This window comes from Muscardinus avellanarius, assembly GCF_963383645.1.
Source record: "Muscardinus avellanarius genome assembly, chromosome: 3".
Classification (NCBI taxonomy): domain Eukaryota; kingdom Metazoa; phylum Chordata; class Mammalia; order Rodentia; family Gliridae; genus Muscardinus; species Muscardinus avellanarius.
The window spans coordinates 84,537,532-84,562,791 of record NC_137788.1 but is presented as its reverse complement, the minus strand read 5'-3'; the positions used below and the strand labels follow the sequence as shown (position 1 = coordinate 84,562,791).

The following is a 25,260-nucleotide window of genomic DNA, read 5'->3' as shown; positions in this document are numbered from 1 at the left end:
ACAGGGAGGGGCAAGGGTTGAAGATGGAACTCAGTGGTGGAGCACCTGATTAGCATGCATGAGGCCATGGGTGTGAGCCACAGCAACACACACACACACTCACTCTCTCTTTTTCCCCTCATATATACCCGTGTGTGTGTGTGTGTGTGTGTGTGTGTGTGTGTGTGTATGGGAGGTTATATGTGCGTGTGTATACATATATATATGTGCATAGTTTATATTGCCAATACTACTTTATTTAATTTTTTATTTTTTTGCGGTACTGGGGATGGAACCCAGGGACAATCTACCTTTGAGCAACACCCCCAACCCTATTTTTTTTATTCTTTATTTCAAAACAGTGTCTCACTGAGTTGTAAAGGGCCTCACTAAGTAGCTGAGGCTGACTGTGAACCATGATCCTCCTGTCTCATCCTCCCAAATGCTGTGATTGCAAGTGTGCATCACCATACTAGGCTGCAAATACTACTTTAAATTCCACTTTATGTAAAGAATTTGAGGACCAGTCTGTTTTTGTACTCATGGGCAGTTCCTGGATCCAATTCCTGGTGGATAGCTATAGACAACTGGGTTGAATTTGAAGGAGGAAATATTTCTAGTGTCTGGATAGGAATGTTCAGGGAAGTATAGATAGAACATGGTTGACATTCACTAAATTCTTAGGTTTTATGCAAATTAGCTTGTTGATTCTTCCCAGCACCCCTGTGATGTGTGTGCTATTAATGATCTTTGGTTTACAGCAGAGAAAACTTGGTGTACAGTGGAGATGGGATTCTAACTCAAGCAGTTAGTTCCTTGAGCCCATACCAACCATTTTAGTCCTAGGTCAGAGCTCAGGGACAGTAGACATCTTTTTGTGTGTGTGTGCCTGTGTGGATGGTGCTGGGGATTCAACCCAGGGGCATTCTACCTTGAGCTACACCCCAGCTCTTTTTTTAACATTTGAAACAGGGTCTCACTAGGTTGCTGGGAGTCTCACTATTTCCCGAGGTTGTCCTCAAACCTGGGATCCTCCTGTATCAGCCTCCCAAGTACTGGGCTTACTGGCATGCACCACCATGTCTGGCTTAACAGTAGACATCTTTCAAGGGAAAGGAAAAGGACACCAAGTCTGGAGAGAACAGACCAATGTGTGGAGCCCCAAGCTAGTGTCCTTTAACAAAAGGCGGGAGGAAGTGAGGTGGGATGGAGGGGCCCCCAGGAAAGTCCCAGTGCTGCAGAGAGGCCGGGAGGAGGGCTGGAGGTGGGTTACTGGGTTTAGCTGCTAAATGGCCATTGAGATCTTTTGAGAGATCATCCTTAGTGGAGCAAATGTCCGGAGGGCTAAAAGGGAATATTAAGTAGGGAAATGGAGAAGGTTGGCATGCCGTAAGAGAGAAGCAGGTCAGTCTTTGAGGCTGGCAGCAGCTTCAGTCAAAGATTGCTTGTCTCAGACAATATGGGATAGCCCATGCCTGTTAAAGGGCCAGTAATGGGAAAGATAGAAGGAGCACAAAGCAGAGGTAAGAGCAGGGGAAGGAAGAGGAGCCTAAAAACACAGAGGTGGTGTGGGTTGGACATCTCCTTGTTCCTCTTCCTCATAGGAGTGTTACTTTGCTCCGACCGTATTGGGGAGCAAATGAGACCTGCATGTAGAATACACTGTTGACTCAGCTGCTTATCTCTGCTGAGTTCTAGACGGCCCTCTGCAGCCTGGGCCCCTCTGCAGCCTGGGCCTGTGCTCTCTCTGCCCATGCGCACCCTTGGCCTTGACCTGCAAGGGAAGAAGGCTGGGTTATGATGCTCGTTCCTGGCTGTCCATAGCAAGCCCTCACCCTGATGTCTCCAAGAGACCTTCGTGTTGGGCCTGACATTGACGGTCCATGCAGTGCCTCAGAGTAACTTAATTTTGTCTCCTCTTCCCCCTTCCCTCCCTTTCCCTTTCCTCCTCCTCCTCCTCCTCCTCCTCCTCCTCCTCCTCCTCCTCCTCCTCCTCCTCCTCCTCCTCCTCTTTGTGGTACTGGGGATGGAACCCAGGAGCATTCTATCTCCGAGCTGCACCCCTGGTCCTATTTTTTAGTCTTTCTTTTTTTTTTGAAACAGGGTCTCACTGAGTTGGGAAGGGCCTCGCTAAACAGCTGAGGCGGTCTGAGAACTGTGATGCATGTGCCACCGTGCCCGGCTAATTTTCCCTTCTTTCTTGCTCTCCAATTGCATTAGAATCGTGGCAAATGTGGAGCTGGCCTCACTGTTAATGTGAGATTGCCAGGGGCCTTACCACAGAGTCCTCTCTAGCTGTAGGACTGAAACAGTAGTCAAGTTCAGACTGACTTTTTTTTTAAAAGGAATTCTGTGAATCTTCTCACAAATTATTTCCTTCTTTGTTTTGGTGGATAAACCTGGATGTCAGAGTGGGTCCAGCCTGGTTTGGTAGGACTTGGTGGCAGGCAGAGGTTTGAACCTTGACCCTGACTTCATCTTTCTTCATACTGTGCCATTAAAGAAAAACAAACCAACAGCTTTTTATTCAAGGTCTCAAAAAGTATCATACATCTTCATATACCATTTCATGAGGCATAGTATATTTTTTTTAAAAAGAGGAAATGGGAAATTCCATCCCACTATTTAATGGAAAACTCATTCTCTAATATTCGTGGGAGAAAAATGGTGGTGCTATCTCGCCCAGTTAATATATTTGCAAGACTCCTGTCAAGTTTCACTATCCTGCCTTTAAAATTCTCTGTGCAGCTCTGCAGCTGGTTGTGTAAAGCCGTCTCTCAAATGGACAAATTCCATTGTAGTAAGCAAAAAAGACACTCATGGCTTGAGGTCTGGATCTGGGTCCCCAGGAGGAGTTCCAGAGTTACCTAATGCTGACGGAAGTGTGGGGATACCTTTTCTGCTTGGCCTCCTTCCACCTTGTCCAGTGTGTAGCTCACAGTAAGGTGGGTGAGTTGTTTTGGCTCCGTTTGGGGCTCAGCAGATGGGAGCCAGTACACGGGCACAAACTGTCATGGGTGATCTGAGAGTGAGGGAGGTTTCCCAGGTCAGTGCAGGAGGACATCTTAACAATGCAGCTTACTCTGGGGACCACAATGGGGAGGTGGGTTTCTTGCCTTCCTCAAATCACAGGAGACTGTGAGACACCGCATCAGAGGTGAACTTGCTGCGTGCCGATGAGTGAACATATGTACATTCCAAGGCTACGGAATGATGCTGCCACCATGTTCTGGGATGGCTTCAGTGCTACTTGTGAGCACATATGTAGAAGAGAACAGTGCTTGGAAATGTTAACGGCCTGAAGACCGGATGCCAGCACATGATGTAATAATGTGGTGTGTGTGCCAGTGGCAGACAAAGAAAGCAAAGACGTGGAGAGCATCTCTTTTCTCATCTGTTTTACGTCTGTGGCTTCAGCTAGGATTCCCTTTCATCAAAACCCCTACAGATCTCTACAATTCAAGACCTGGTCCCCTCCTTACCAGAGAGCCCACGTTCTCCAGCAGGTTTGCTTTCAGGTGTCATCTTCCTGCCTGTGTACCCACAGGGCATTTTCCACTTTTGTTTGCCTTTAGTCCATTTCCCTGGAATTTCTACATATTTATCCTGGGTCTGCCCTCTGTGTGGCATTCAGAATTAATTGTCTCTTTCTTTTATATAGTTTCCATCTAAATATTTAGATGGTAACTAGTCTGTTTTTTTTGTTTTTTTTTTTAAACCCATGTTGCTTCTGGGTTATATGTAGCCACCCCTGGCTAGCTGGATTGAGTCCAGAGGCATTCTACCTCTGAGCACTTTCCTCACCCTTCCCTTCCCAGTCCTGTGAAGCTGGCTGGCTTTGAACCTGTGATCTTCCTGTCTCAGCTTCCTTGGTACGGGGGTTACAGGCATACACCACCATGCCTGGATTTTTTAAACCTTTTTATCACCCAGTTTGATTTTCCTAGAAACATTGTCAGTTTTAAAATGTATCACTCAGAATGAATCCTAGTAATGCCATGAATAGGACTTACCCTACCAAGCTACAAGGAAACTATTAACTGATTTCTTGCATTTGATTACAAAGCACTAACTCCTCTGTTGATGATGTTTCTTTTTCTTGTGGTACTAGGGATTGAACCCAGAGGCATTCTACCTGTGAGCTATGTCCCCAGCTTTTTTTTTTTTTTTTTAATTTTGAAAGAGTTTCACTAAGTTGCAGAAGGTCACACAAAGTTGTTGAGTCTGGCAGGGGAACCTGTGATCCTTCTGTCTCAGCCTCCCGAGTACTGGGATGACAGTAGTGTACCACAGTGCTCAGCTCTTAACGCCTGTTTTGAGCAGTGTAAGAGTGGTGAGGTAGACAAGGCACGTGCCCATACAAGGATTCCAGTCTTTGTTTTGGCAGTCAGATTTCCGTTTCTATGAAGTAGTGTGACGGTAATTGCTTAGGCTTTGTAGACCATACACTCCCTTTACACTCATTTCCTGTAAATGGCGCTCTCCTTGGCAATCTCATGAGACCATTGGGAGTCACACAAATAAGACAAGTAACAGGATTTTATAAATAGTTGTTTAGCGTATAGACCACAGTAGCATGAGTTCTCTTAAGCAGGGATGTTTTTTAATTTGATGTACTCCACTCCCTGATGTGTTAGTTTGTCACCACTGACAGATACCTGAGAACAGATTTGTTTTTGACTCATAGTTCAGGGGTTTCAGTCCCTGTTGTGCCGGCTCCGTTGCCCTGGGCCAAGTTGAGAACATCATAGGGGCAGGGCCTGGCAGAGGAGAGCTGCTCAGCTCCTGGCAGGTGGGAAGCCGGGAGCAGCGAAGGGGAGGCTCCGGAGACGGGATATAGTCCCTGCGGTATGTCCCCAAGGGCCTTCACCTTCTACAGCTTCTACCGCCTCCCAGTGTCATCAAAGTATGAATCCACTGGTAAGGTCAAAGTTCTCATGATCCAGTCACTTGCCCAGGGCACCGCCCCCAAAACATTTCTGTGCTGGGGACCATGCCTTCAACACGTGGCAGAGGATATTACAGGTCCAGGCCATGACAGTAAGCGTTGCTGGTGTGAGGCAAGATTTTAAATACATCTTGAATAATTTGCTTATTATACTGAATAAGATCTGATTCCCAGTTTCTTTAAGTTTACTAAATACACTTGGAGAATATCCAAATCATTGGTTACCAGAAAAGAAAAGTGTGGATCCAAACCCGGGCATCTAGATGTGCATCACTTGGAGCTCCTCCTGCCTCAGCATAGCACCGCGGGCTTGCCATTCCTGACAAGCCTCATTCCAGGGCCACTGCACTGGCTTCAGGAGTGCCACAGATATGAGGGACTCTTATCAAAAAGCAATGCCAATATGTTCTTATTGGTCCATCTAAGATTACTGGGCTGGCAGATCAAGGAGATGTGAGCCCCATAAAACCAGCAGTCTTCAAATGCAGATGCCAGTTTATAACAAGATGGACCTTTTCATCTAAGGCATTTCCCTAGTGGGCTGATACTACCAATGAGTGAAAAACTAACTGCATACCCTCTGTGTGCCAGCCATGGGCTGTAGGGGCACAAAGATGCAGGAAGGTGACACCGCAGGTTTCCTGGATGCGCTCTGGGAGCTTCACTGGCTGCTGGTGATGGCTGCTCATCCTTCCCTGCCACCAGGGGTCTGCTCCACGACAGCCTGGCTCTTCCACCAGAAAGAGACCCTTGCTTCAGAGGAGGGGAGGAGTAGGCCCGACTCTAGGTTCTTGTTATTATAAGAACCTAGAGACCTTGTCTCATGGGGTTGTTCACAGTGGGCACTTCAACACGCACTCTTTATTAATTGCTATTCCTGAGTTTTAGTCTTGGGAATCTGGCCTCCAGACTTATTCCTTTCTTGTTTAGAGTTAACTTTAACAATCTACTTTTTACCACGTAGTGCCTCATTGTCTGAAGGTCATTTTCTAGATAGAGAAGACAAAGTTGACTTTGTTCTGTATTTTCCCTGCCACTCATTACACTGTCTTAGGGACTGGACCAACTCCTCTTCAATTATTTTTAAAGCTTTAACTTCTGGTAAGTTTCACAGTGTTTACGTATCGACTCACAGCATCCTTGTGTTTATCTGTTAGGGTGTCTATCTGGTATGTCCCCCAAAGGCCCATGTGTTAAAAGCTTGGTTGCCAGCCTGTGTTATGATTGGGAAGTAGCTGCTAGGCCTTGTGGAAAGCATTTGTGTCATTGGGAGCATGTCCTTCAAGGGCGTGTTGGGACCCAGCCCCTTCCTCTCTCCCCTTTTGCTTCCTGGCTGTCAAGAGGACACAGCTTCCTCCACCATGTGCTCCCCACTGGGCTGTTTTACCTTCTTACCTTCTTACAGGTCCAAATGCAACAGAGCAGGTGGCCATGGACTGAAACCATAAGCCAAAACAAGTCCCCTCACCTTTTTTTTTTTTTTTTTTTTTGTATTAGGGATTGAACCCAGGGGCATTCTACCTTGAAGCGTCTACTCCCAGCCCTTTTTATTTTTTTTTAAATAGGATCTTACCAAGTTGCTGAGGTTGGCCTCCAACCTGGGATCCTCCTCTCTCAGCCTCCCAAAGTACTGAGATTTCAGATGTGCACCACCAGGCTGGACTTTTCTTCTTTGTAAGTTATCTTGCATATTTTTCACAACAGGAAGCTAATGCACCAACTGTATATATTGGGAGAGAAATAATTGTGTTGATGCCACATGTAGATACCATGATCTAAAGATACAGCCGCACCTTTAACAGACAGTCCTCTTAAGATGTTCTTAGGCATCACTCTTGCTTACCTGCCCCAAATATGATTCTCTCCCCAAGGCTTTTAAATATCTTTAGCAAGTTCACACCATATGTTAGGCTTTGATTTAAAATGTCCCCTGAAAGCTCATGTGTTGAAAGCTTGTTCCCAGTGCAGCGAGGTTCAGAGACAGCACTTTGCTGGAGACACTGGGTCTCAGGGAGAGTGGCCTTGGGGGTCCTCTCCTCTCCCTCTCTCTGCTTCCAGCTGCTATAATGTGAGAGCAGAGTCCCTCTGCCAAGCATCTTGCCTCAGAGCGGCCTGGTGGACTGAAACTGTGAGCCCCACTAAACCTCCTTCTCTGAGTTGTTCTTATTAGGTATTACGGTCACCTTGTTTTAGTCAGCTTTCTTGGCAGTGGCCTGGCGTGGTGGTGCACGCTTGTAATCCCCACGCTTGGGAGGCGGAGACAGGAGGATTCCTCAGGCTCGAAGCTGCGCTGGCTTAAGAGACCCTGTTTCCAAATAAAAATATAAAATAGGTCTGGGAGTGTAGCCCGGAGGTAGAAGGGTTTCCAGGAACCCCAGTACAAAAAACAAAAACAAACAAAAAAGAACCACTTAGAGGACTGATACCTCTAGAATTCCCACTCTCACTCCCTGCTTTTACAAAACACTTAACTTTTTCCTTTTCAAAGCAACAATCTGAAAAAAAGAGAATTTGGAATGTAAAGACATTCCAAGTAGAGGAGCTGGAGGCAGAGCTCAGCAATAGAGTGCTTACCTAGCACACACAAGGTCCTTGGTTCAATCCCCACCAGTGGCTGTGTTGAGGGAGAGACATTCTAAGTAGAGAGGAAAGCTTGAGCAAAGATAGAGAGGCAGGCAGGAGCATGGGGTGAGAGGTGGGAGTAAAGCGTGCAGAGCCACCATCCATGCTGAACTTGTATGCTGGGTAGCTTTTCTTTATGGTTATAGACAAAGAAGTAAACAAGTTTCAGAAGGGTTTGGTGAATAGAAAGCTTTGTAGGTTTTTCTCAAGCTGAGATAAAGGGAGGATCTTAATTCTGATGGTGTTGGGTTGGGATAGACTCCTTTCCCTGTGTCTTCATCTTCAGTGAAGGAAGGGATGGAGACCACCCAGGAGAAATGGAAGGACCAAGATGAAGTTGCTTACCTATGTCTCATTGGAATTGGGAGCACAGATTTTTGAAGTTTGAGTTCAAAATGTATGATCTTTAGTTTGTTATACCCCAGTGTGAATACTTGGGAAGTTTGCAAAGGGGTGTAGTGGCACATGCCTGTAATCTCGGCTACCCTGGAGCCTTGAGGCAGGAGGGTTTTGAGTTCAAGTCCAGGCCAGCCAGAACAATTTTATCAAGATCACCTCTCCCCCTACCTCCCCCAAAATGGCAAGGATATTTACATGTTCATAGGATCCATTATGAGAGAGACTTAGGATTGGTAAGAAATATGAAAGCCTACCCTTTGTCTTTGCATGAAAAATAGCGGATGATAATGACAAGGGGAGGGAAGCCTGATCTTTGAGATGGAGATCTATTTGGTTCCTATTTTAGCCTCATCATCCTATTCTCCCTTTATTTTAAATATTATTTTTTCAAATGTCTTTAATTAAACACACCTTATTTAATATTTGTCACTTTTTACTAGAATGAGAGGTTTTGGGGTGTTCCCCCCCCCCCTGCAGTACTGAGGATGGAACCAAGGGCATTCTACCTCTGAGCTACACCCCCATCCTTTTTTTTATTCTTTATTTTGAAATAGGGTCTCGCAGAGTTGCAAAAGGCCTCACAAAGTAGCTGAGGCTGTCTGCGAACAGTGATCCTCCTGTCAACCTCCGAAATGCTGGGATTACAAGCATGTGCCACCACACCTGGCTGGAATGAGTTTTTAAAAAGGGCAGGGACTTTGGCTTTGAACTATGCCGTGGATGTACTAGCCGTTTAAATGAAAGATCAAAGAAGTAATGGGGAAAGAACCTAGAAAAAGAATCCAGGAAATACATAAAAGATATACTGACATTGAATATAATTTTACAAAAAGAGTTTGCAGTAATGCTGGGTTATCCTAGAGACTTAAAACAGAGAATCTCATGAGAGTTTAGGCAATGCAAACATAGGAAACTGGACTGTAACCCCTAAAAACAGTAACCTAAAGTTGTTTCCAAATTTTAATAGGTTCTGTGATAAAAAAAAATATATTGTGAGAAGCTGGGTGCAGTGATGTGCACTTGTAACCCCAGTACCTGGGAGGCTGAGACAAGAAGATTGTAGGTTTGAGGTCAGCCTCAGCAGTTTAGTGAGACATTGTTTCAAGGGCAGTTGGTGTAGCTCAGAGGTAGTATTTTCCTAGGTTCAATCCCCAGTACCATACATACTACTACTACTATTAATAATAATAATAACAACAACAATAAAATAACATTATGAGGAGTACACAGTTGGCCTTCTATCTTATGGATCCAACCAAATACAGATCCAAAATAGTAGAAGAAATTGTACAAAACATGTAAGACTGTTTTTCCTTGTCTTATTCTATAAAAGATAGAGAATACAAACTATGTGCATAGTATTCTTATCGTATTAGGCACTACAAGTTATCTAAACATGACTTAAAGTCTACAGGATATATATATATATATATATATATATATATATATATATATATATATATATATATATATATATATGTAAATGCTGTGCCATCTTATACAAAGGGCTTGCACACCCAAGGTTTGGGGCATCTGCAGGGCTCCTGGGACCCATCCCCGTGGTGGATACTCTGGGTTAAAAGATAAGTAGTCTTCACTGCTCAGTGGATTCTCTAGTCCCTGGTTGTGAGTGCCAGACCTGCCGTCTGCCGGATGTACCTCATCTTTTTACTAAGGGCTGGGTTGTGTCTTAACAACCAGGAGGCTTTGGTCTGGTTAGGTGCCTCCCTCTACCATTAGAAGTGCAGGCCCTCAGGTTTGTGTTTTGAAGATCTTATTCCAGTGCTGTTTTAGTGGTCAAAGGCAGCACATATGCACCTGGTCTGCAAGACTTGCCTGAAGGATTCCAGCTGACTGGGGGGTGGGGGGCAGTGTGGTTTGGGGGAGGGAGTGAGGAGAGACTTGTACATTTTAGCTCACTCCAGTGTTTCTCACCCTCCTTTTCATCGTCACTTCCCCCAAGAGTCATTTTTCAACCTTTTTCCTAATTGCCTCCCAGCCCCATCAGACTGATTTTAAAGGAGTAAGATTTTGTTGAGTAGGTTTGAGTTGTAGAGAGTCCTAAGTTTTTGTACTAGTTAAGACTTTTTCACCATCCACCACCAGAACCAGTTTTTGCGCTTTGGGGACAGTGTCACTCCCACTATGAGTGCCCTGAGAAGGTACTCTTCATACTTCAATGCCAAGTAATTTTCTTAAAAATAATGCTCCTTTTTTGGGGGGGTGGTGGTGGTGGTACTGGGGTTCCTGGAAGCCCTTCTACCTCCAGGCTACACTCCCAGACCTATTTTTTATATTTTTATTTGGAAACAGGGTCTCCTAAGCCAGCTAGGCGGGGTAGGAACCTGCACGATCCTCCTGTTTCTGCCTCCCAAGCTCGGGGATTAGGGGATTACAAGCGTTTGCCACCACGCCTGGCTAAAAATAATGCTCTTTTTAAAGATTAAGTATGGGAGGATTAAAGAAAGGCCTTGCAACTGAAAGGACTGTATCACATTTGAGCTGAAGAGTTGTGACTTCTGGAGGCTGGGGCAGAGACCGAGGCAGCAAGGCCCTGGGGCGAGCCCTGGGCCCTGGCAGGCTCTGGAAGAGGAGGAAGGACAGTTTGACAGGGCCAGAGGGCTGACAGCAGGCAAGTTGAGTACTGCCCGGCAGGGATGGCGATGAAGCCATCTCTGCTCCTCTTTCTTGCTCTTCATCTTCTTGCCCTTGATGGCACTTGATAAGCAGACCTTGGTGAGCTTCAGGGAGCCCTGTGCAGGCATGCACAGATACAGTTGTTTATATTTCCACCTTGATTTGAAAAAGGTTGGGAGGCATAGCTCATATAAAGAATGGGACTGCTGTGGACTTGACAGATCAGGCAAGGAAGTCTGGGCCAGTACTTTGGGGAAACTCAGAAAAATCATCATGAAGAAGAAAGTAGCATCATTTTCTGCCTTAGTTTCAGAAATTAAATAAAGCTTTTTTTTTTCTTTTTGGTAGTGAAATTGAACCAAGGGACATTTTCTTTCCTTTTCTTTTGTGATGCTACTGGGGATTAAACCCAGGGATGCTCTACCACTTAGCTATATTCCCAGTTTTACTATTATCATCATCATCATCATCATCATCATTATTTTGGAATGGAGTCTCACTACGTTGCTCAGGCTGGCCTCATACTTGTAAGTCTCCTGCCGCTGTCTCCTGAGTTGCTGGGATTATAGGTGTGCGCCACTGTGCTTAGCTCAGAGCTTACTTTTTAATTGCTTTCACTCCCTTGATTTTAAGAGACAATATTATTTAGCTGGCTTGACTGCAGGGAGCTCCGCTTATTAGAAAAATATGCTGGGCATAGGGCGCACGCTTGTAATCCCAGCATTTGGGAGGCTGAGACAGGAGGATCCTGGTTCGTGGACAGCCTCAGCTACTACTTAGGTCCTTTGCAATTCAGTGAGACCCTGTTTCAAAATAAAGAATAAAAAATAGGACTGGAGGTGTAGCTTGGAGGTACCTGGGTTCCATCTCCAGTATCGCCAACAAGAAAACAAAAATTGGGCTGCAGGGTATAGCTAGGAGGTAGAATGCCCCTGGGTTCAATCCCCAGTACTGTGGGGAAAAAAAAAAAAAAAAAAAGCAGCACTTGTGTAATTAATGTAGAACCGTAAGTCAAAACCAATAGTAATATGATAGGGTTGCTTAGTAGCTTTATTTTTTACTTTATCTTGAGGGGCTTTGAGTTTTGCTTATAAATACTTATGTATTTCTTCTATGCACTTGTGGTATGCATCAGAGAGAGCATCACCTGCTCAGAGCCCCATTCCACCACCAGCTGTTGTTAGGGCCAGGTTTGAGCCCAAGGCCGTCTGACTTTAGCACTTGGTTTTTCTATCTCCTCAAGCCCTCACTGGAACTCACCATATTTTGATTCAGGTCTGTGAATTATATTGTGGTTTGGGGCATGACACTGACTGTTGGATACATTTTGGACAAAGAAAATGTGAATGTGCTTTTATATTTTTCTGATTAAGTAATGATTGTTCTCATTTGGTATAAGAGAATCATCATCACCATTCTGCAAAAAATACAATGACAAACTCCAAACTCAGCGGGGCTTGGTGGTGCACGCTTGTAATCCCCGCGCTTGGGAGGCAGAGACAGGAGGATCGTGCAGGTTCAAAGCCAGGCGCGCTGGCTTAAGAGATCCTGTTTCCAAATAAAAAGTATAAAATAGGTCTAGGAGTGTAGCTCAGAGGTAGAAGGGTTTCCAGGAACCCCAGTACCACCCCCCAAAACAAACAACTCTCCAAACTCCTACAACATAATTTCATCTCTACATTTGAAAAAAAATGAGAGTGTTTCTTAACAGTCTTTGATGGTTAACCAAATTGTTCAGACAGCTAGAGTAGGAAGGGACTTAGCACACATATTGAATTCAGACTTCTGTTGTGTAGATTGGAATTGGATCAGAAGTTAGATGAAGCCGGGCGTGGTGGTGCACGCTTGTAATCCCAGCATTCGGGAGGCTGAGACTGGAGGATCATGGTTCGCGGATAGCCTCAGCTACTTAGTGAGGCCCTTTGCAACTTAGGGAGACCCTGTTTCAAAATAAAGAATAAAAAATAAGGCAGTGGGTGTAGTTTGGAGATCAAATGCCTCTGGGTTCCATCCCCAGACCCACAAAAAAATAAAAATAAAAAAGAAGTTAGATCAATTAAATAAGGGCCCATAGCAAAGATAGTTGGAGCCAAGGAAGAATACCTCTCACTGAGAATATTATGTATTTCTTCAGATCTATTGACATGCTTCTCATAGTTGAGAGTGTCTTACTTCATCTATTTCATTTATCCAAAAAAAAAAAGACTTGCAATTAGAACTGGCCTTCCTTCTCTGCCACTTCATGAGCATGAGGTTCTCCTCCTCTTCTCTGCCTCTCCTCTTCAGTCTGCACCTCACTTATATGGCGTTTGTTTTTCTATCTACCTAGAACAAGACTTCAGTGTGAAAATAACAGTCTTAAAAGTTTGTCTAACAACTTAGTATTTACTCCATTTTCAAAAAATGCTGTACAGAAATGAATTGGCTGCTTCCTGCTTAGCAGGGGTGAAGTGTACCTCTATGCAAAATTTTACAGCATCCCTGTCTCCTCCTTCCCTGTTCCTCTATCCAGAGGTCAATCTGTAACCCAAATGAGCAAGAAATACGTGTCCTTTAGGGAATGATGTATGAGGAGGCAGGAATCTTGCCACACATTGGGCAGCTTTATTTTGCACCTGGTTTATCTTTTGTAAACTATCGTACAGGACAGATTGGGTCCATGTAACATTGCAGTGTTAGATATGTTCTTATTATGAGAATGAAAAATTTTCCAAGCACAGTGGCACACACCCATTGTCCCAGCTACTCCAGAGGGTGAGGCAGGAGAATGGCAAGTTCAAAGCCAGCCTGGGCACTTAGCAAGACCCTTTCTTGAAATAAAGATTTTTTAAAAGGACTAGGGAATGCAGCTCAGTAGTGTGCATGTCAAACTGCATTTTTGTGTAGTGTGCATGATGCCCTGAGGTTCAATCCCCAGTACTGCCAAAGGAAAAAAAATGTACAAAATTGTTGGATTTCCTTTTGTAATCCTGGTTAAATAAATCTACATTTTAAATAAACTATCTGTTATTGTGTAGAGTCATTTTTCCATTGAGGTTAGGGAGTAGATGTGCAGAGGATCAAGAACTGCTGGCTCCCCAGAGGACACCGTAATTACTGAAATCACTCACTCCCTCAGAGCAGAGCCTCTCTGAGTGGCAGGGAAGGGGGGCGGGGGGAGTCATGAGAACGTCAGGCGTGGTCTGCTTATGTCCCAGGGCTGTCTCAAGGCTCCTTCAAAAGGGTGGCCTGCCTCTTTCACTTACTTGACCTGGGAAGTGGCATCACTTTTCCACCTTGAAAACTGTAAAAGGCCATGATAGCCGTGATAGCTGTGGGTGGACACGAAAGGAACCGCAGTCAAGTATGGCCATATGCTTTTAAGTCTCGGTGCTGGTTCTCACTATTGGGTGACTTAAAAGTAAGCTGGCCAGCCTCTTAGATGTTTCTCCTGACCCATGACTGTCTTTTGGGAAGAAGCTGAAAGCAGCCTACAGTCCTGTGCTCTAGCACCAGGAGCTGAGGGTATTTCCTGCCTCTGGCCTTGGTTCCTGCATGACTGGTTAGACCGGAACTTGAAGGACATCTTTGTGACCAAAATGCCATGATGCCGTGTCTTTCAGCAGTTAAACCTAATTACGTTTTATGGATGGCAAACATTTCTGCTGCTCATTTCCATTTCTAGGAGTGCTGTAACTGGCTCCCAAGTTCATGATCTCTGTCCCCTGGGTTTGGCCCATGCATATGTAGTTGGCATTTTTGCCTGTGTGGAATGAGAAGACACGTGATCCATGATCTTTCCTTGTTCCCAGTTCTTTCTCTTGTTTCCAGTTCTTAATTGCTCACTGGCCAGCCTCTTTTAAGGATTAGGACAAGATAGCTTAAGAACTTGAGCATGTGGCATTTATTTATTTATTTATTTATTGGTGGTACTGGAGGTGGAACCCAAAGGCTTTCTACCTCTGGGCTATACTCCCAGACCTATTTTATATTTTATTTGGAAACAGGTCTCACTAAGTTGTTGAGAGCCTCACTAAGTAGCTGAGGCTGGCTTTGAACCTGTGCGATCCTCCTGTCTCAGCCTCCCAAGTGTGGGGATTACAAGCTTGTGCCACCACGCCCGGCTAGCATGTGGCTTTTAATAACATTTTGTTGAAATTTTCATTTTTAAAAGTTGAAGTCTATGATCTTCTTATAATAAAGTGAGTTTTCAAAACCAGTGTTTAGCCGGCAGTTTTAGCATGTATAGCATCTGTTGGTAGGTTGCCTTTATTGTAGAATTCCAAAAGTTAAAAAGTTAGACCAGTTTTCTTTAGTTTTATTAAATGTTTAGGTGTCAGGGCATAGTCCTAGGTAACAAAAGTAAATTGAATGTTTTGCCTTCCTATGAAGAGTCTAATAGGACAGAGACTAACTACGTGGAAAAATATCAGTATTATACGATAACTAAATTGTGTGTATTATGTCATAGTATGTTTTACCAGAATCTCTTCCTTGATTTTTTTACCCCCAGTACTGGAGATCGAACCCAGGGGCATTCTACCTCTGGGCTACACCCTCAGCCCTACTTTTTATTCTTTATTTTGAAACAGGGTTGCACTGAATTGCAAAGGACCTCACTAAGTAGTAGCCAAGGCTGTCCATGAACCGTGATCCTCCTTTCTTAGCCTCCCAAGTGCTGGGATTACAAGCGTGCACCACCATGCCCATATCCTTGATTTTTTTTTTTTTTTACTATGATGAGTAATGACTTAATGTTTAAAGCTTAAGTCTTGTTATCAGCTACATTATAATACTATTTAATCCTTGTCACTTGCTATATGCCACGATTGGAACTCTGTCTTACTTTTTATTTTTTTCTTTTGTGATACTGAGGATGAAACCCAAGGTCATTGTACTTCCAAGCTTTACCCCCCGGCCCTTTTAATTTTGTTGTTGGGAAACAATCTTACTAGATTGCTGAGTGTCTCACTACATTGCTATGATCCTCCCATCTCAGCCTCCCAAGTAGTGGAATTACAGTTATGAGTCACCACACCTGGCTTCTGTCTTATCTTAATGGGTATTTTCTCCTTCTCAGTCCCAGGTTCTTTCCAAGTGCTTTTCAAGATTTTGTGTGACACTGTCTTCTTAGTTACTGAAGCTGTAGCAGTTAAGTTCTCCAGAAAACTTGACCCAGAGATTCAGAGTATGATTCACTGACTATCATGGCGGTCTTGTTGCTTAGTGGTTACTGAGTGACTTGAAGCAGAGCGCCTTGTGAGTCAGCCGTTCGATGCTTTAGTGACCTCACTCTAAGTTAATTAATGTGTATTTCAGATTGCTTCCAAGTATGACCACCAGGCAGAGGAAGATCTTCGCAATTGGATAGAAGAGGTGACAGGCATGAGCATTGGCACTAACTTCCAGCTGGGCCTGAAGGATGGCATCATCCTCTGCGAGTAAGTGTGGCCTCCGGGAACCCATGGGCTCCCCTTCCCTTCCTAGGCCAGGGTGTCAGACCTCAGGATTCTGCAGGTGTGCTTTAGAGCTCTTTCCTGATATTACAGGAGCCAGCTTAGTATTCCAGACCTTGTTTCTGTATGACCAATAAATAAGGCGTTTCTTGCATTTCTGTTTTTAGACTCATAAACAAGCTACAGCCAGGCTCTGTGAAGAAGGTCAATGAGTCCTCATTAAACTGGCCTCAGGTAACAGCCCAACTAGCAACCTCTGGTTCTAGATGGTTCCTTTTTATATAGGCAAAAAACTGAGGTTAGAGAGGGTGGTTGCTATCTGATTAGAGTTTTAAAGTAGGCATGCTAACAAAATTTGTGCACATGGCTATATTTATTTACTTTTGCCATTAAGAAAAATGTTTTCACATGTATATATTGAACTGGTTTTATAATTATTAGATGTTTAGCTTAGAAGTTTTTCTATATCTAGTATGTCCACTCTCCAAAGGAATTTGACAGTTACAGAGAAATACAACCTAGACCATAAGGGTAAGAGAGGGAAAAGTGAATGCATTTAACAAGGAACTACTGACGGACTACATAACACTGTATTAGGCATGATCTTAAGAAATGTTGCATATTTATTTGGAATTGAATATGTTTTGAGATATGAGAGGATGAGCATTTAGTAACTACAAATTTATTTTGAAATTAAGATTAAAACAAACAGTGAGTCTGGGAGTTGAGACAGGAGGGCTGCAGGTTTGAGGCCAGCCTCAGCAATTTAGCAGGAGACCCTGTTTCAAAATAAAAATTAAATAGGGCTGAGTGCTGCTCAGAGTTAGAATGCCTCTAGGTTCAACCTCCAGTACCAATAAATAAGTGAGTTAAGTAAGTAAATAAATAAGTGTAAAATAAGACACATAATGAATTAAGCTCAGTGAAAACCTGTCTCAAAATAAAAAATAAAAAAAGCTGAAAAAAATAGCTGGGCGTGGTGGTGCACACTTGTAATCCCAGTATTTGGGCGGCTGAGACAGGAGGATCATGCAGATTCGAAGCCAGCCTCAGCTACTTAGTGAGACCCTGTTTCCAAATAAAATATAAAATAGGGCTGAGAGTACAGCCTGGAGGTAGAAGGCCCCTTGGTTCCATCCCCAGTACCACCCAAAAAAACCCCCCAAAAAACTGAAAAAAAATAACTGCCTAAAACTATTAAGACAATTATGTAACTGTTTTTCAGAGAGAGAGAGAGAGAGAGAGAATGTATTTAGTTAAGATCCTTGCCAATAGTTTCTGTCTGGCATCTTGTAACTAATCATGAAGACTTAGAATGTTTTTGTTTATTTTGCAGCTCTGGGGATTGAACCCAGAGCCTTGTATACACCGGGAAAATGCTGCTGTATTTCCAACCCTTTTTATTTTATGTTGAGATGGGATTTTTGTTAAGTTGCCTAGGCTGGCCTTGAACTTAAGGTCCCCCTGCCTCAGCCTCCCCAGTAACTGGATTATAAGCATGTGCTGCCATGCATAATGAAGATTTAGGATTCTTAAAATATTGATACTTAATTGTAAAAGTTACACAACTCTTTTTCCTTCATAGTTGGAGAATATTGGCAACTTCATTAAAGCTATTCAGATGTATGGTATGAAGCCTCATGACATATTTGAAGCAAATGATCTTTTTGAGAATGGGAACATGACCCAGGTTCAGACTACGCTGGTGGCCCTAGCAGGTCTGGTACGTACATGTTCTTCATGGCTGGTTTTAAAAATCCCCAGCACATTCATGATGAATTGAGTCATTGCTTTCCCATGGGGGCTCAGACCAGGTGGGAGGGGCCTGTCTCTTCTGTAATTAATAGCTTTGTGGAAAGGCTGCTGACATCAGCTGCCTCATGTGAGAAAGGTTCATTAGAACCCATGAAGGTACAGTGAATTGCTGAGTAGCCTTAAATATCTTTCTCACCCCTCGGTTAGCCATACATACCTCATGAACCGAGGCCTGTGGTCATGTCATTTCTTTTTTACTCCCTAAGACTCTGCTGACAGAATGTCCAAGTATTTACTCAGTTGGTATGCATGTTTCTGTCTAGGCTAAAACAAAAGGATTCCATACATCCATTGACATTGGAGTTAAGTATGCAGAAAAACAAACAAGACGTTTTGATGAAGGAAAACTAAAGGCTGGCCAAAGTGTAATTGGTTTGCAGGTAAGCAGTGTGATGTTGCTTATTCAGCTGCTTAATCAGTGTTATTAATCCTTGCAATACAGAAGGTTACATCTTTGATAAGGAGAGGCATAAGTACCATAACGTTGATTTCTGGGATGGATATGAAGTTTATAAAATTTATATTTACTTAAAGCCTGTGAGACAATGATAATGGTTTTAGAAGAAACTTCAGTTATGCCATCTGACTTGACCGTTTTCTCTAGGAAAAGAATTTTTTTTTTATTTAAGCAAATATACTTTATAAATTCCTACATATTACTGACCAAATAAGCTCTTTTATAAAACCTTAATGTTGAAGTAATTTATTCACTAGTAAAACATGGTACAGCAGCCAAGCCCCTTAGGATCTATAAGTTTTTAATTCTTGGGAAATACTTAGGTAAGATTTCTTTTTTCCTTTCACATTGTTCCCTTTGAGAATGTCACAGAAACACTACTAAATGCCCTCGGTTGCTATGGGCACTCTCCGGTGCCTGCTTGAAATAGTGCACGATTGCTTTTGTGGGGAGGGTTTAGTTTTATAATGTACAAAATTATATATTGGAAACTAAACTTCCAAACAGTAAAGCAATCAAAGTGTAACTCCATAAAATAACTTGTAGTGCAAAAACACTAGTGTTTGAAAAATAGGTAAAAAAAAAAAAAAAGAAAAAAACTAGGTTATAAAATACTGATAAGTGTAATTTTTTCCCCATGCACATGCATATTTTTGCATGTAAGTTTGTGTTTATATATGTGTAGCTATAGATATATGCACAGACCCATCAGGTAAAAAGGCTTAAAAGGTATTCACAAATGACAGCAGATGTCTGGATGGTAGTATTACAGTGATTTTTTTTCTCTTCCTTTTTTGCCAACACATGTTTTCTAGTGAATGGGCTTTACTTTTCCTAATAAAAGTTTTAATCAATCTTGTTTTTAAGGAAAGAAAACAACAGTAGAAACTTGTCAGCTAGTAGAACAGGGCGTACTGGTTGGTTCTGAAACCATATAGTTCTCAGTGGGGAAGAGAAGTTAATTATTATTTCTCTAAACTTGGTTGAGTTCAGATTCCTTATTCTGCCTCTTTCCTGCTCTAGCCAGTATATGAGAGTTGAAAGAATAAATGTGGTTCTTTTCTCATGAAAATGTGGTGGTTTTGGAACTTGAAGAACTTGAAGTATTTGTTGAGCTCCCAAAAAAATACTTGGCTTTTGTTTGATATCTTATGTGAACCATAGCTGGACTTCCAGGCGCATTGCCTGGCCTAACATTGCTTTTGCCCTTAATTTGGTTATATGTGCTCCAGAGCACAGGGGAGGATCATCCATCACTCTGCCACTGTAGTACCCTCTTGTATGTCCATCTGTTTACTCATGCATTCACGGTTTTAAGGTTTTTTTCTTGTGGTACTGGGGATTGAACCCAGAGATGATCTACTACTAAGCTGTACCCCCAGCCCTTTGCATTTTTAAAATTTTAAAAGAGTTCCACTAAATTGCTAAGGCTGGCCTTGCATTTGCGTTCCTCCTGCCTCAGCCTCCCAAGTACTGGTGTTACAGGCATGCACCACCATGCCTGGCTCCTGTGTGCAAGTTTTTGTATAGTTAATTATGTGATAAGGTTCTGTATGCAGTGAAGTTTTTTCTTATTTCTCTTTAGAGTAATATATGAAATTTGTCTACAGAAGCATGGAGAAGAATTTATATCTAGTTGTCCAAAGCCTTATTCAGCTCAGGAATTTGTCAGTTATAGAGTGTGTGTGTGTGTGTGTGTGTGTGTGTGTGTGTGTGTGTGTGTGTTCTGGGCATGGAGAAGAATTTATATCTAGTTGTCCAAAGCCTTATTCAGCTCAGGAATTTGTCAGTTATAGTGTGTGTGTGTGTGTGTGTGTGTGTGTGTGTGTGTGTGTGTGTTCTGGGCATCAAATCCAGGGCCTTCTTTGTGCACACTAAGTATGTACTCCTATCACTCAGGTATATACTCAGTCCCTTCTTCTACCTTTTTAGTATAGAATTTTATGTTGTATATATTGTTAACTTCTGATAATTAGTGAAAATTTTATTTTTAACTTAAAGATGGGAACCAACAAATGTGCCAGCCAGGCAGGTATGACAGCCTATGGGACTAGGAGGCATCTTTATGATCCCAAAATGCAAACCGACAAGCCTTTTGACCAGACCACGATAAGTCTGCAGATGGGCACCAACAAAGGAGCCAGCCAGGTAAGCAAAGAACACACAAGGGCTACTTTAAATTTGACCTTACCTTATTCTTATTAACTAAAAATTCAAAGTGGACTTTTGTTGTTGTATAATATAGACTGTATGCTTCGGGAAAGTAGACTTTGCTGGGAAAGCAAAAGACTCAAAGGACCTTTTCTAGAGCAGTGGAAGTGTGGTGTGGTCCATGATTTTTTTTGGCAGTTAGAACAGCCAGCCTTTCTGCTAACTAGAAGAAAAAAAGATATGTTTATTAGTGTTCTTGCTCCATAATTCATGTAAGATATTGCTCATTTAAATTCTGGTATTTTGGTTTTTAAAGAGGCCCTTTTAAATTGTAGGTAAAATTACCTGTTGTTCTACTAAGATCTATTTAACTAGTATTCCTATGAAATACTAAGCTTCTGGAGAAAAATATTTCTATGAAATGCTAAAACAGTAGTAAAAGAATTCTTAAGTAGTAAGTAGAGATTTAGCATGGTAAAAATGCTGGTTTTGTAACAGCATCTCCAAGGTAGAAGTATTTTCTTGTTAAAGTAGATTACCAGCACCTCAGAGGTGCTAGTTGAGAGCAGAGAGGTTCACATCCAACCAAAGTGCGGATAGGGTTTGAAAATCCTAAGGACCCCAGGGTGAGATTTGTTATTTGACCCGTATAGATCGTGTCCCGCCACATGTGACTGTTTCTTATAGCACTGCTCACCTTTCCTTTTTTATACCTGAGAGTGGGTGCTGACATAAATGGGAAACTGAGGTATGAGTCACTGTTTCCTGCAAAAGAGATAGGGAGTCGTTCTGAAGTGGTTGGCTCTTCTGTGACTCAAGTCCTTAAGGTCTGCTCAAGCACAGTATTTGTTGAGTGTATTATAAAATGTTTAAAATCTGTAACCTGGGTAGGGTATATAGTCATAGCTGGCATTGAAATGGAACTTTTGGGAGCACCAGTATTGTGTTTTGTCTTTAAATTCTTTATGTCTGATCCTCTCCTAAATCTAGAGTAGCTAGTATTTTTTCCATTTTTCATATGAGAAACCTGAAATGAAAAGTAAGTTAACTTGTTTGATGCCAGTAGCAGTTTTTAGCTTATAGCAAAGATTTGAAGGAAAGCCTGACTTTGCTTGAAAGACAGTGACTTTCGCTTCATAAAAGAGATTTGGTATCAGAATATTTTAGTAAAGTAGGTTTATCCCTGAACCAAATGAAAGATAAGTCTGCAGATGGGCAGACTTATCTTAGTGTTCACAGTCAATGTAAATCTTATATTTATAAAATATTAAAGAGAATAGGTTTTGGCTACTGTCTTAACTTTTATATTATGTTCTAATACCAGGCGGGGATGTTAGCACCAGGTACAAGAAGAGACATCTATGATCAGAAGCTGACATTACAGCCCGTGGACAACTCAACAATTTCTCTACAAATGGGAACCAACAAAGTTGCTTCCCAGAAGGGCATGAGTGTATATGGGCTTGGGCGGCAAGTGTATGACCCCAAATACTGTGCTGCTCCGACAGAACCTGTCATTCATAACGGAAGCCAAGGCACAGGAACAAATGGGTCGGAGATCAGTGATAGTGATTACCAGGCAGAATACCCCGATGAGTATCATGGCGAGTACCAGGATGACTACCCCAGAGATTACCAGTATGGTGACCAAGGCATTGATTATTAGGTGCACACAGAGGAGCTCAGTGTTTAGTTCATTGTTTTTATTCAGTGAGAACCAAGCTAGCCTTGAGTGATTTTTATCTTGTCTTCCTAAAACACTATTATGCTTATTGTACCTAAAAATTAAAAAAAAACTTGCCTTACATACATTCCTTTTTCTGCCTCTTCCCTAAATAGTTGCCTTTTAGTGCTGTAACAGTTAAATCCTACAGCATAACCAGTAACTTGCATATGAAGTAAAAAGGAACACTGTGAAAGGGGAGTACTCTTGTACAGCCAGTTGTTTTATTAAAGATCTATGCATTTTTGCAATCTTTACACTTTGGTATTTTCAAACAATAGGAATTTTTTTTTTTTTTTTTTACAGTTTAGTGTATCTGGATTCTACGTGGAAGACTAAACTCCTGCTTATTGCTAAATATGGTCTTTGCCAACTAAATCTAAAATGCAGCATTTTAGAAATTTACATATTGATGTTTCTACAGTATTGTTTGCTAATTTTTAAATAAAGTAATGATCAGTGTGCATTTGTGATTGATTATATGTGTATTCATTCTCTTAAAGCTGACAAGATCTTTTCAGAGTGGTTTTGTTTTCTAAAGGAGCATGTATAAAAATGGCCTGCAGACATTTAGGTCTGGGTGGTGCGGTTGCAAAATCTTTGTTTGTGCCAATGTATCAATGTAGAGTTGCTCTGTTTTCTTCAACTGTATTTATTGCTGCATTTCTCAGCATAAACTTATCCCATTGTATTTTTTATAAATAAATATTTTTTTTGAACATTCATATGAGCCATGGGCTGATTATTTTCTGGCTAGCTTCCAGATAGGCAGTGTCAGATTAGGGGAAAAATGATCTTTCCCAGGAACTATGGTAAGGAACTTTTAACATTATTTAATATACATAACTCTATAAGGATACTGAAGTTTAGAAGAACAAAGGGGCTTGCCCACTATATGTAGGAAATGCCAGCTAGGAATTATCTGACCTTGTTTATTTCACTGTGGTTTGGCTGCCCCAGATTTATTTTAAATTCAACTTGGAATCATCTTTAAATAATCTTCAGGAATACCGGTGGGAACGGGGAATTTCTTGCACACATCCTAGAGAGAATAAATTTGAATAAGAAAGAAACTGAATCCCAATCAGGATGTGCTGTTTGATAATGATGTAGGGTCTACAGTAAAACCTAAACCAGAGGTAATGACAGAGAGAAGATCAAACAACAGCTAAATGTGGACATGACAAGATTACACTCACTTAAGAACATTGGTAAGCCACGCGTGGGGGCGTGGTGGTGCACGCTTGTAATCCCAGCACTTGGGAGGCTGAGACGGGGATCGCACAGGTTTGAAGCCAGCCTCAACTACTGAGTGAGGCGCTCAGCAACTTAGTGAGACCCTGTTTCCAAATAAAAGTATAAAACAGGTCTGGGAGTATAGCTCAGAGGTAGAAAGCCCCTGGTTCCACCCTCAGTACCACAAAAACAAACAAACAAACAAGAACATTGGTAATTTTCATTTTCTAATTGTCCAGGCTTTGACTCCATCTGATGGAACTGGCTGTTGGGCTTAGGGGTGAAAGGGTACCTGCTTCTTTGCTAAGGCAGATAAAGGAGGATGTACATGTGGTTTGATCAACCTGCAAGAGCCAAGTTTACTTGCTCCTAATTCTACAGTGACTGAGTTGAATGCTTCTGAGAAACTGCTGTCCATTCCTTTCTTAAAGGAGATGTCTTAGCTAAATTAATTCAGTGATGCTAGTTAAGAAAAAATTTGCATGTAAACTAGACCAGAGCTGTCAGGCTGTTTCTTGTCATCTTTGAAGAGGCGTTTAGGGAAGGGAAGGAAGCCTTACATCACTCTACCTGCCCTGCCAAGTAAATCAGATTGAGCCTCCTGTTAGCAGGGTGGGTAATTTTACCCAGCCATTTAACAAACGAGGCTGCCAATCAACATAGTAAATGTTCTGGTTTGTTTAAAGCTTTCATTCTTTTTTTTTCTTTCTTTCTTTCTCCTGGGAATTGAACCCAAGTGCATTCTACCTCAGAGCTACACTCCCAGCTCTTTTTATTTTGAAACAGGGTCTCACTAAGTTGCTAAAGCTGGCCTCAAACCTGCCGATTCGGCCTTCTAAGTACTAGGATTAGAGACATACACCGCCACTCCCCACTGTTTAAAGCTTTTTAAAGAAAAGTTCTTCCTCTCCCCTATCAATCTCTGGTGGGGTCCAAGTATAAGTATTCCAAAAAATCCTCCTCCAGGCAATTCTCGGTTGGGGCTGTTGTTGAAAACCACTTCTCCAGAATGTTTGCTGATCTGTAAGACTGCCTTGTGCTTTTAGCCAGCTAAGTCATCTCTGGTTAAGCTTATTTCCAGTTACAGTCAGAATTCAAACTTGGTTTTTATGTCACTAAGAGTTATGTTTTGAAAAGTTAATATGTTTACCATATATTCTGGGTTGGATGAGTAGAATCCTACCACACCTAAGAGCAGCATTCCAGAGATTGCTAACAAAATCCTTATTTATTTATTTATTTATTTATTTATTTATTTATTGGTACTGGGGATGGAACCCAGGGGCATTCTACCTCTGAGTGACACCCCCGGTCCTATTTTTTAATTATTTTGAAACAAGGACTCTCTCACTAAGTAACTGAGCCTGGCCACGAACCTGTGATCCTCCTGTCTCAGCCTCCCAAATGCTGGGATTACAAGTGTGTGCCACCATGCTTGGCTACAAAATTCTTTTTTAAAAAAGGTTTATTTGCTGGTCACGCCTTCAAACTCATCTTGAGTTTTTTACATGTTGTGCTTTTGAAGTTGATGCAGATGTATGTTTTAAATGTTTGTACATCATTATGGTTTCAGTGTCATAGCTGGTCAGATAGGAGCAAAAACTGGGGGGATGAGTAGGGTCTAAGGATCTTTTATTTCAATGAGTATGAAGGTCACTTCCTGCTTCCTCTGGGTACAGATGTCTCCTGGGCACCTATCTCACAATGGGCCGGAGTTCTGTTCCCTCTTCATTCCTTAATGAGCCCCTGTCTCCATGTTCCCTTGCATTAGTAAATTTCTTGGTCTTTTTTACAAAACTCTGAAAGACAAAAAGGAAGAATGAGACCAGTGTTGTATCTGCATTGTTAGTAACCATTT

General features: G+C 42.2%; 2 protein-coding genes across 3 annotated transcripts in view; one reads left to right on the top strand and one right to left on the bottom strand.

Annotated features, from left to right (window-relative positions):
• The window catches only part of CNN3 (calponin 3), a gene marked incomplete at both ends in the record, with an annotated part of 32,107 nt that extends 9,998 nt beyond the window's left edge, over positions 1-22,109 (top strand). Inside the window, 6 exons of one of the 2 annotated variants that reach the window (XM_080691729.1) lie at positions 15,884-16,005; positions 16,188-16,254; positions 17,606-17,743; positions 18,099-18,215; positions 20,294-20,440; positions 21,768-22,109. In XM_080691729.1, the coding sequence (XP_080547855.1) occupies positions 15,884-16,005; positions 16,188-16,254; positions 17,606-17,743; positions 18,099-18,215; positions 20,294-20,440; positions 21,768-22,109 (933 nt within the window). The remainder of the gene's footprint in view (positions 1-15,883; positions 16,006-16,187; positions 16,255-17,605; positions 17,744-18,098; positions 18,216-20,293; positions 20,441-21,767) is intronic. The other variant, XM_080691730.1, reaches the window with a different exon arrangement.
• Positions 22,110-25,096: 2,987 nt separating this feature from the next.
• SLC44A3 (solute carrier family 44 member 3) overlaps positions 25,097-25,260 on the bottom strand; it is a gene marked incomplete at both ends in the record, with an annotated part of 91,868 nt that continues 91,704 nt past the window's right edge. The window contains one exon of the mRNA XM_080692291.1: positions 25,097-25,201. Coding sequence (XP_080548417.1) covers positions 25,097-25,201 — 105 coding nt within the window. The remainder of the gene's footprint in view (positions 25,202-25,260) is intronic.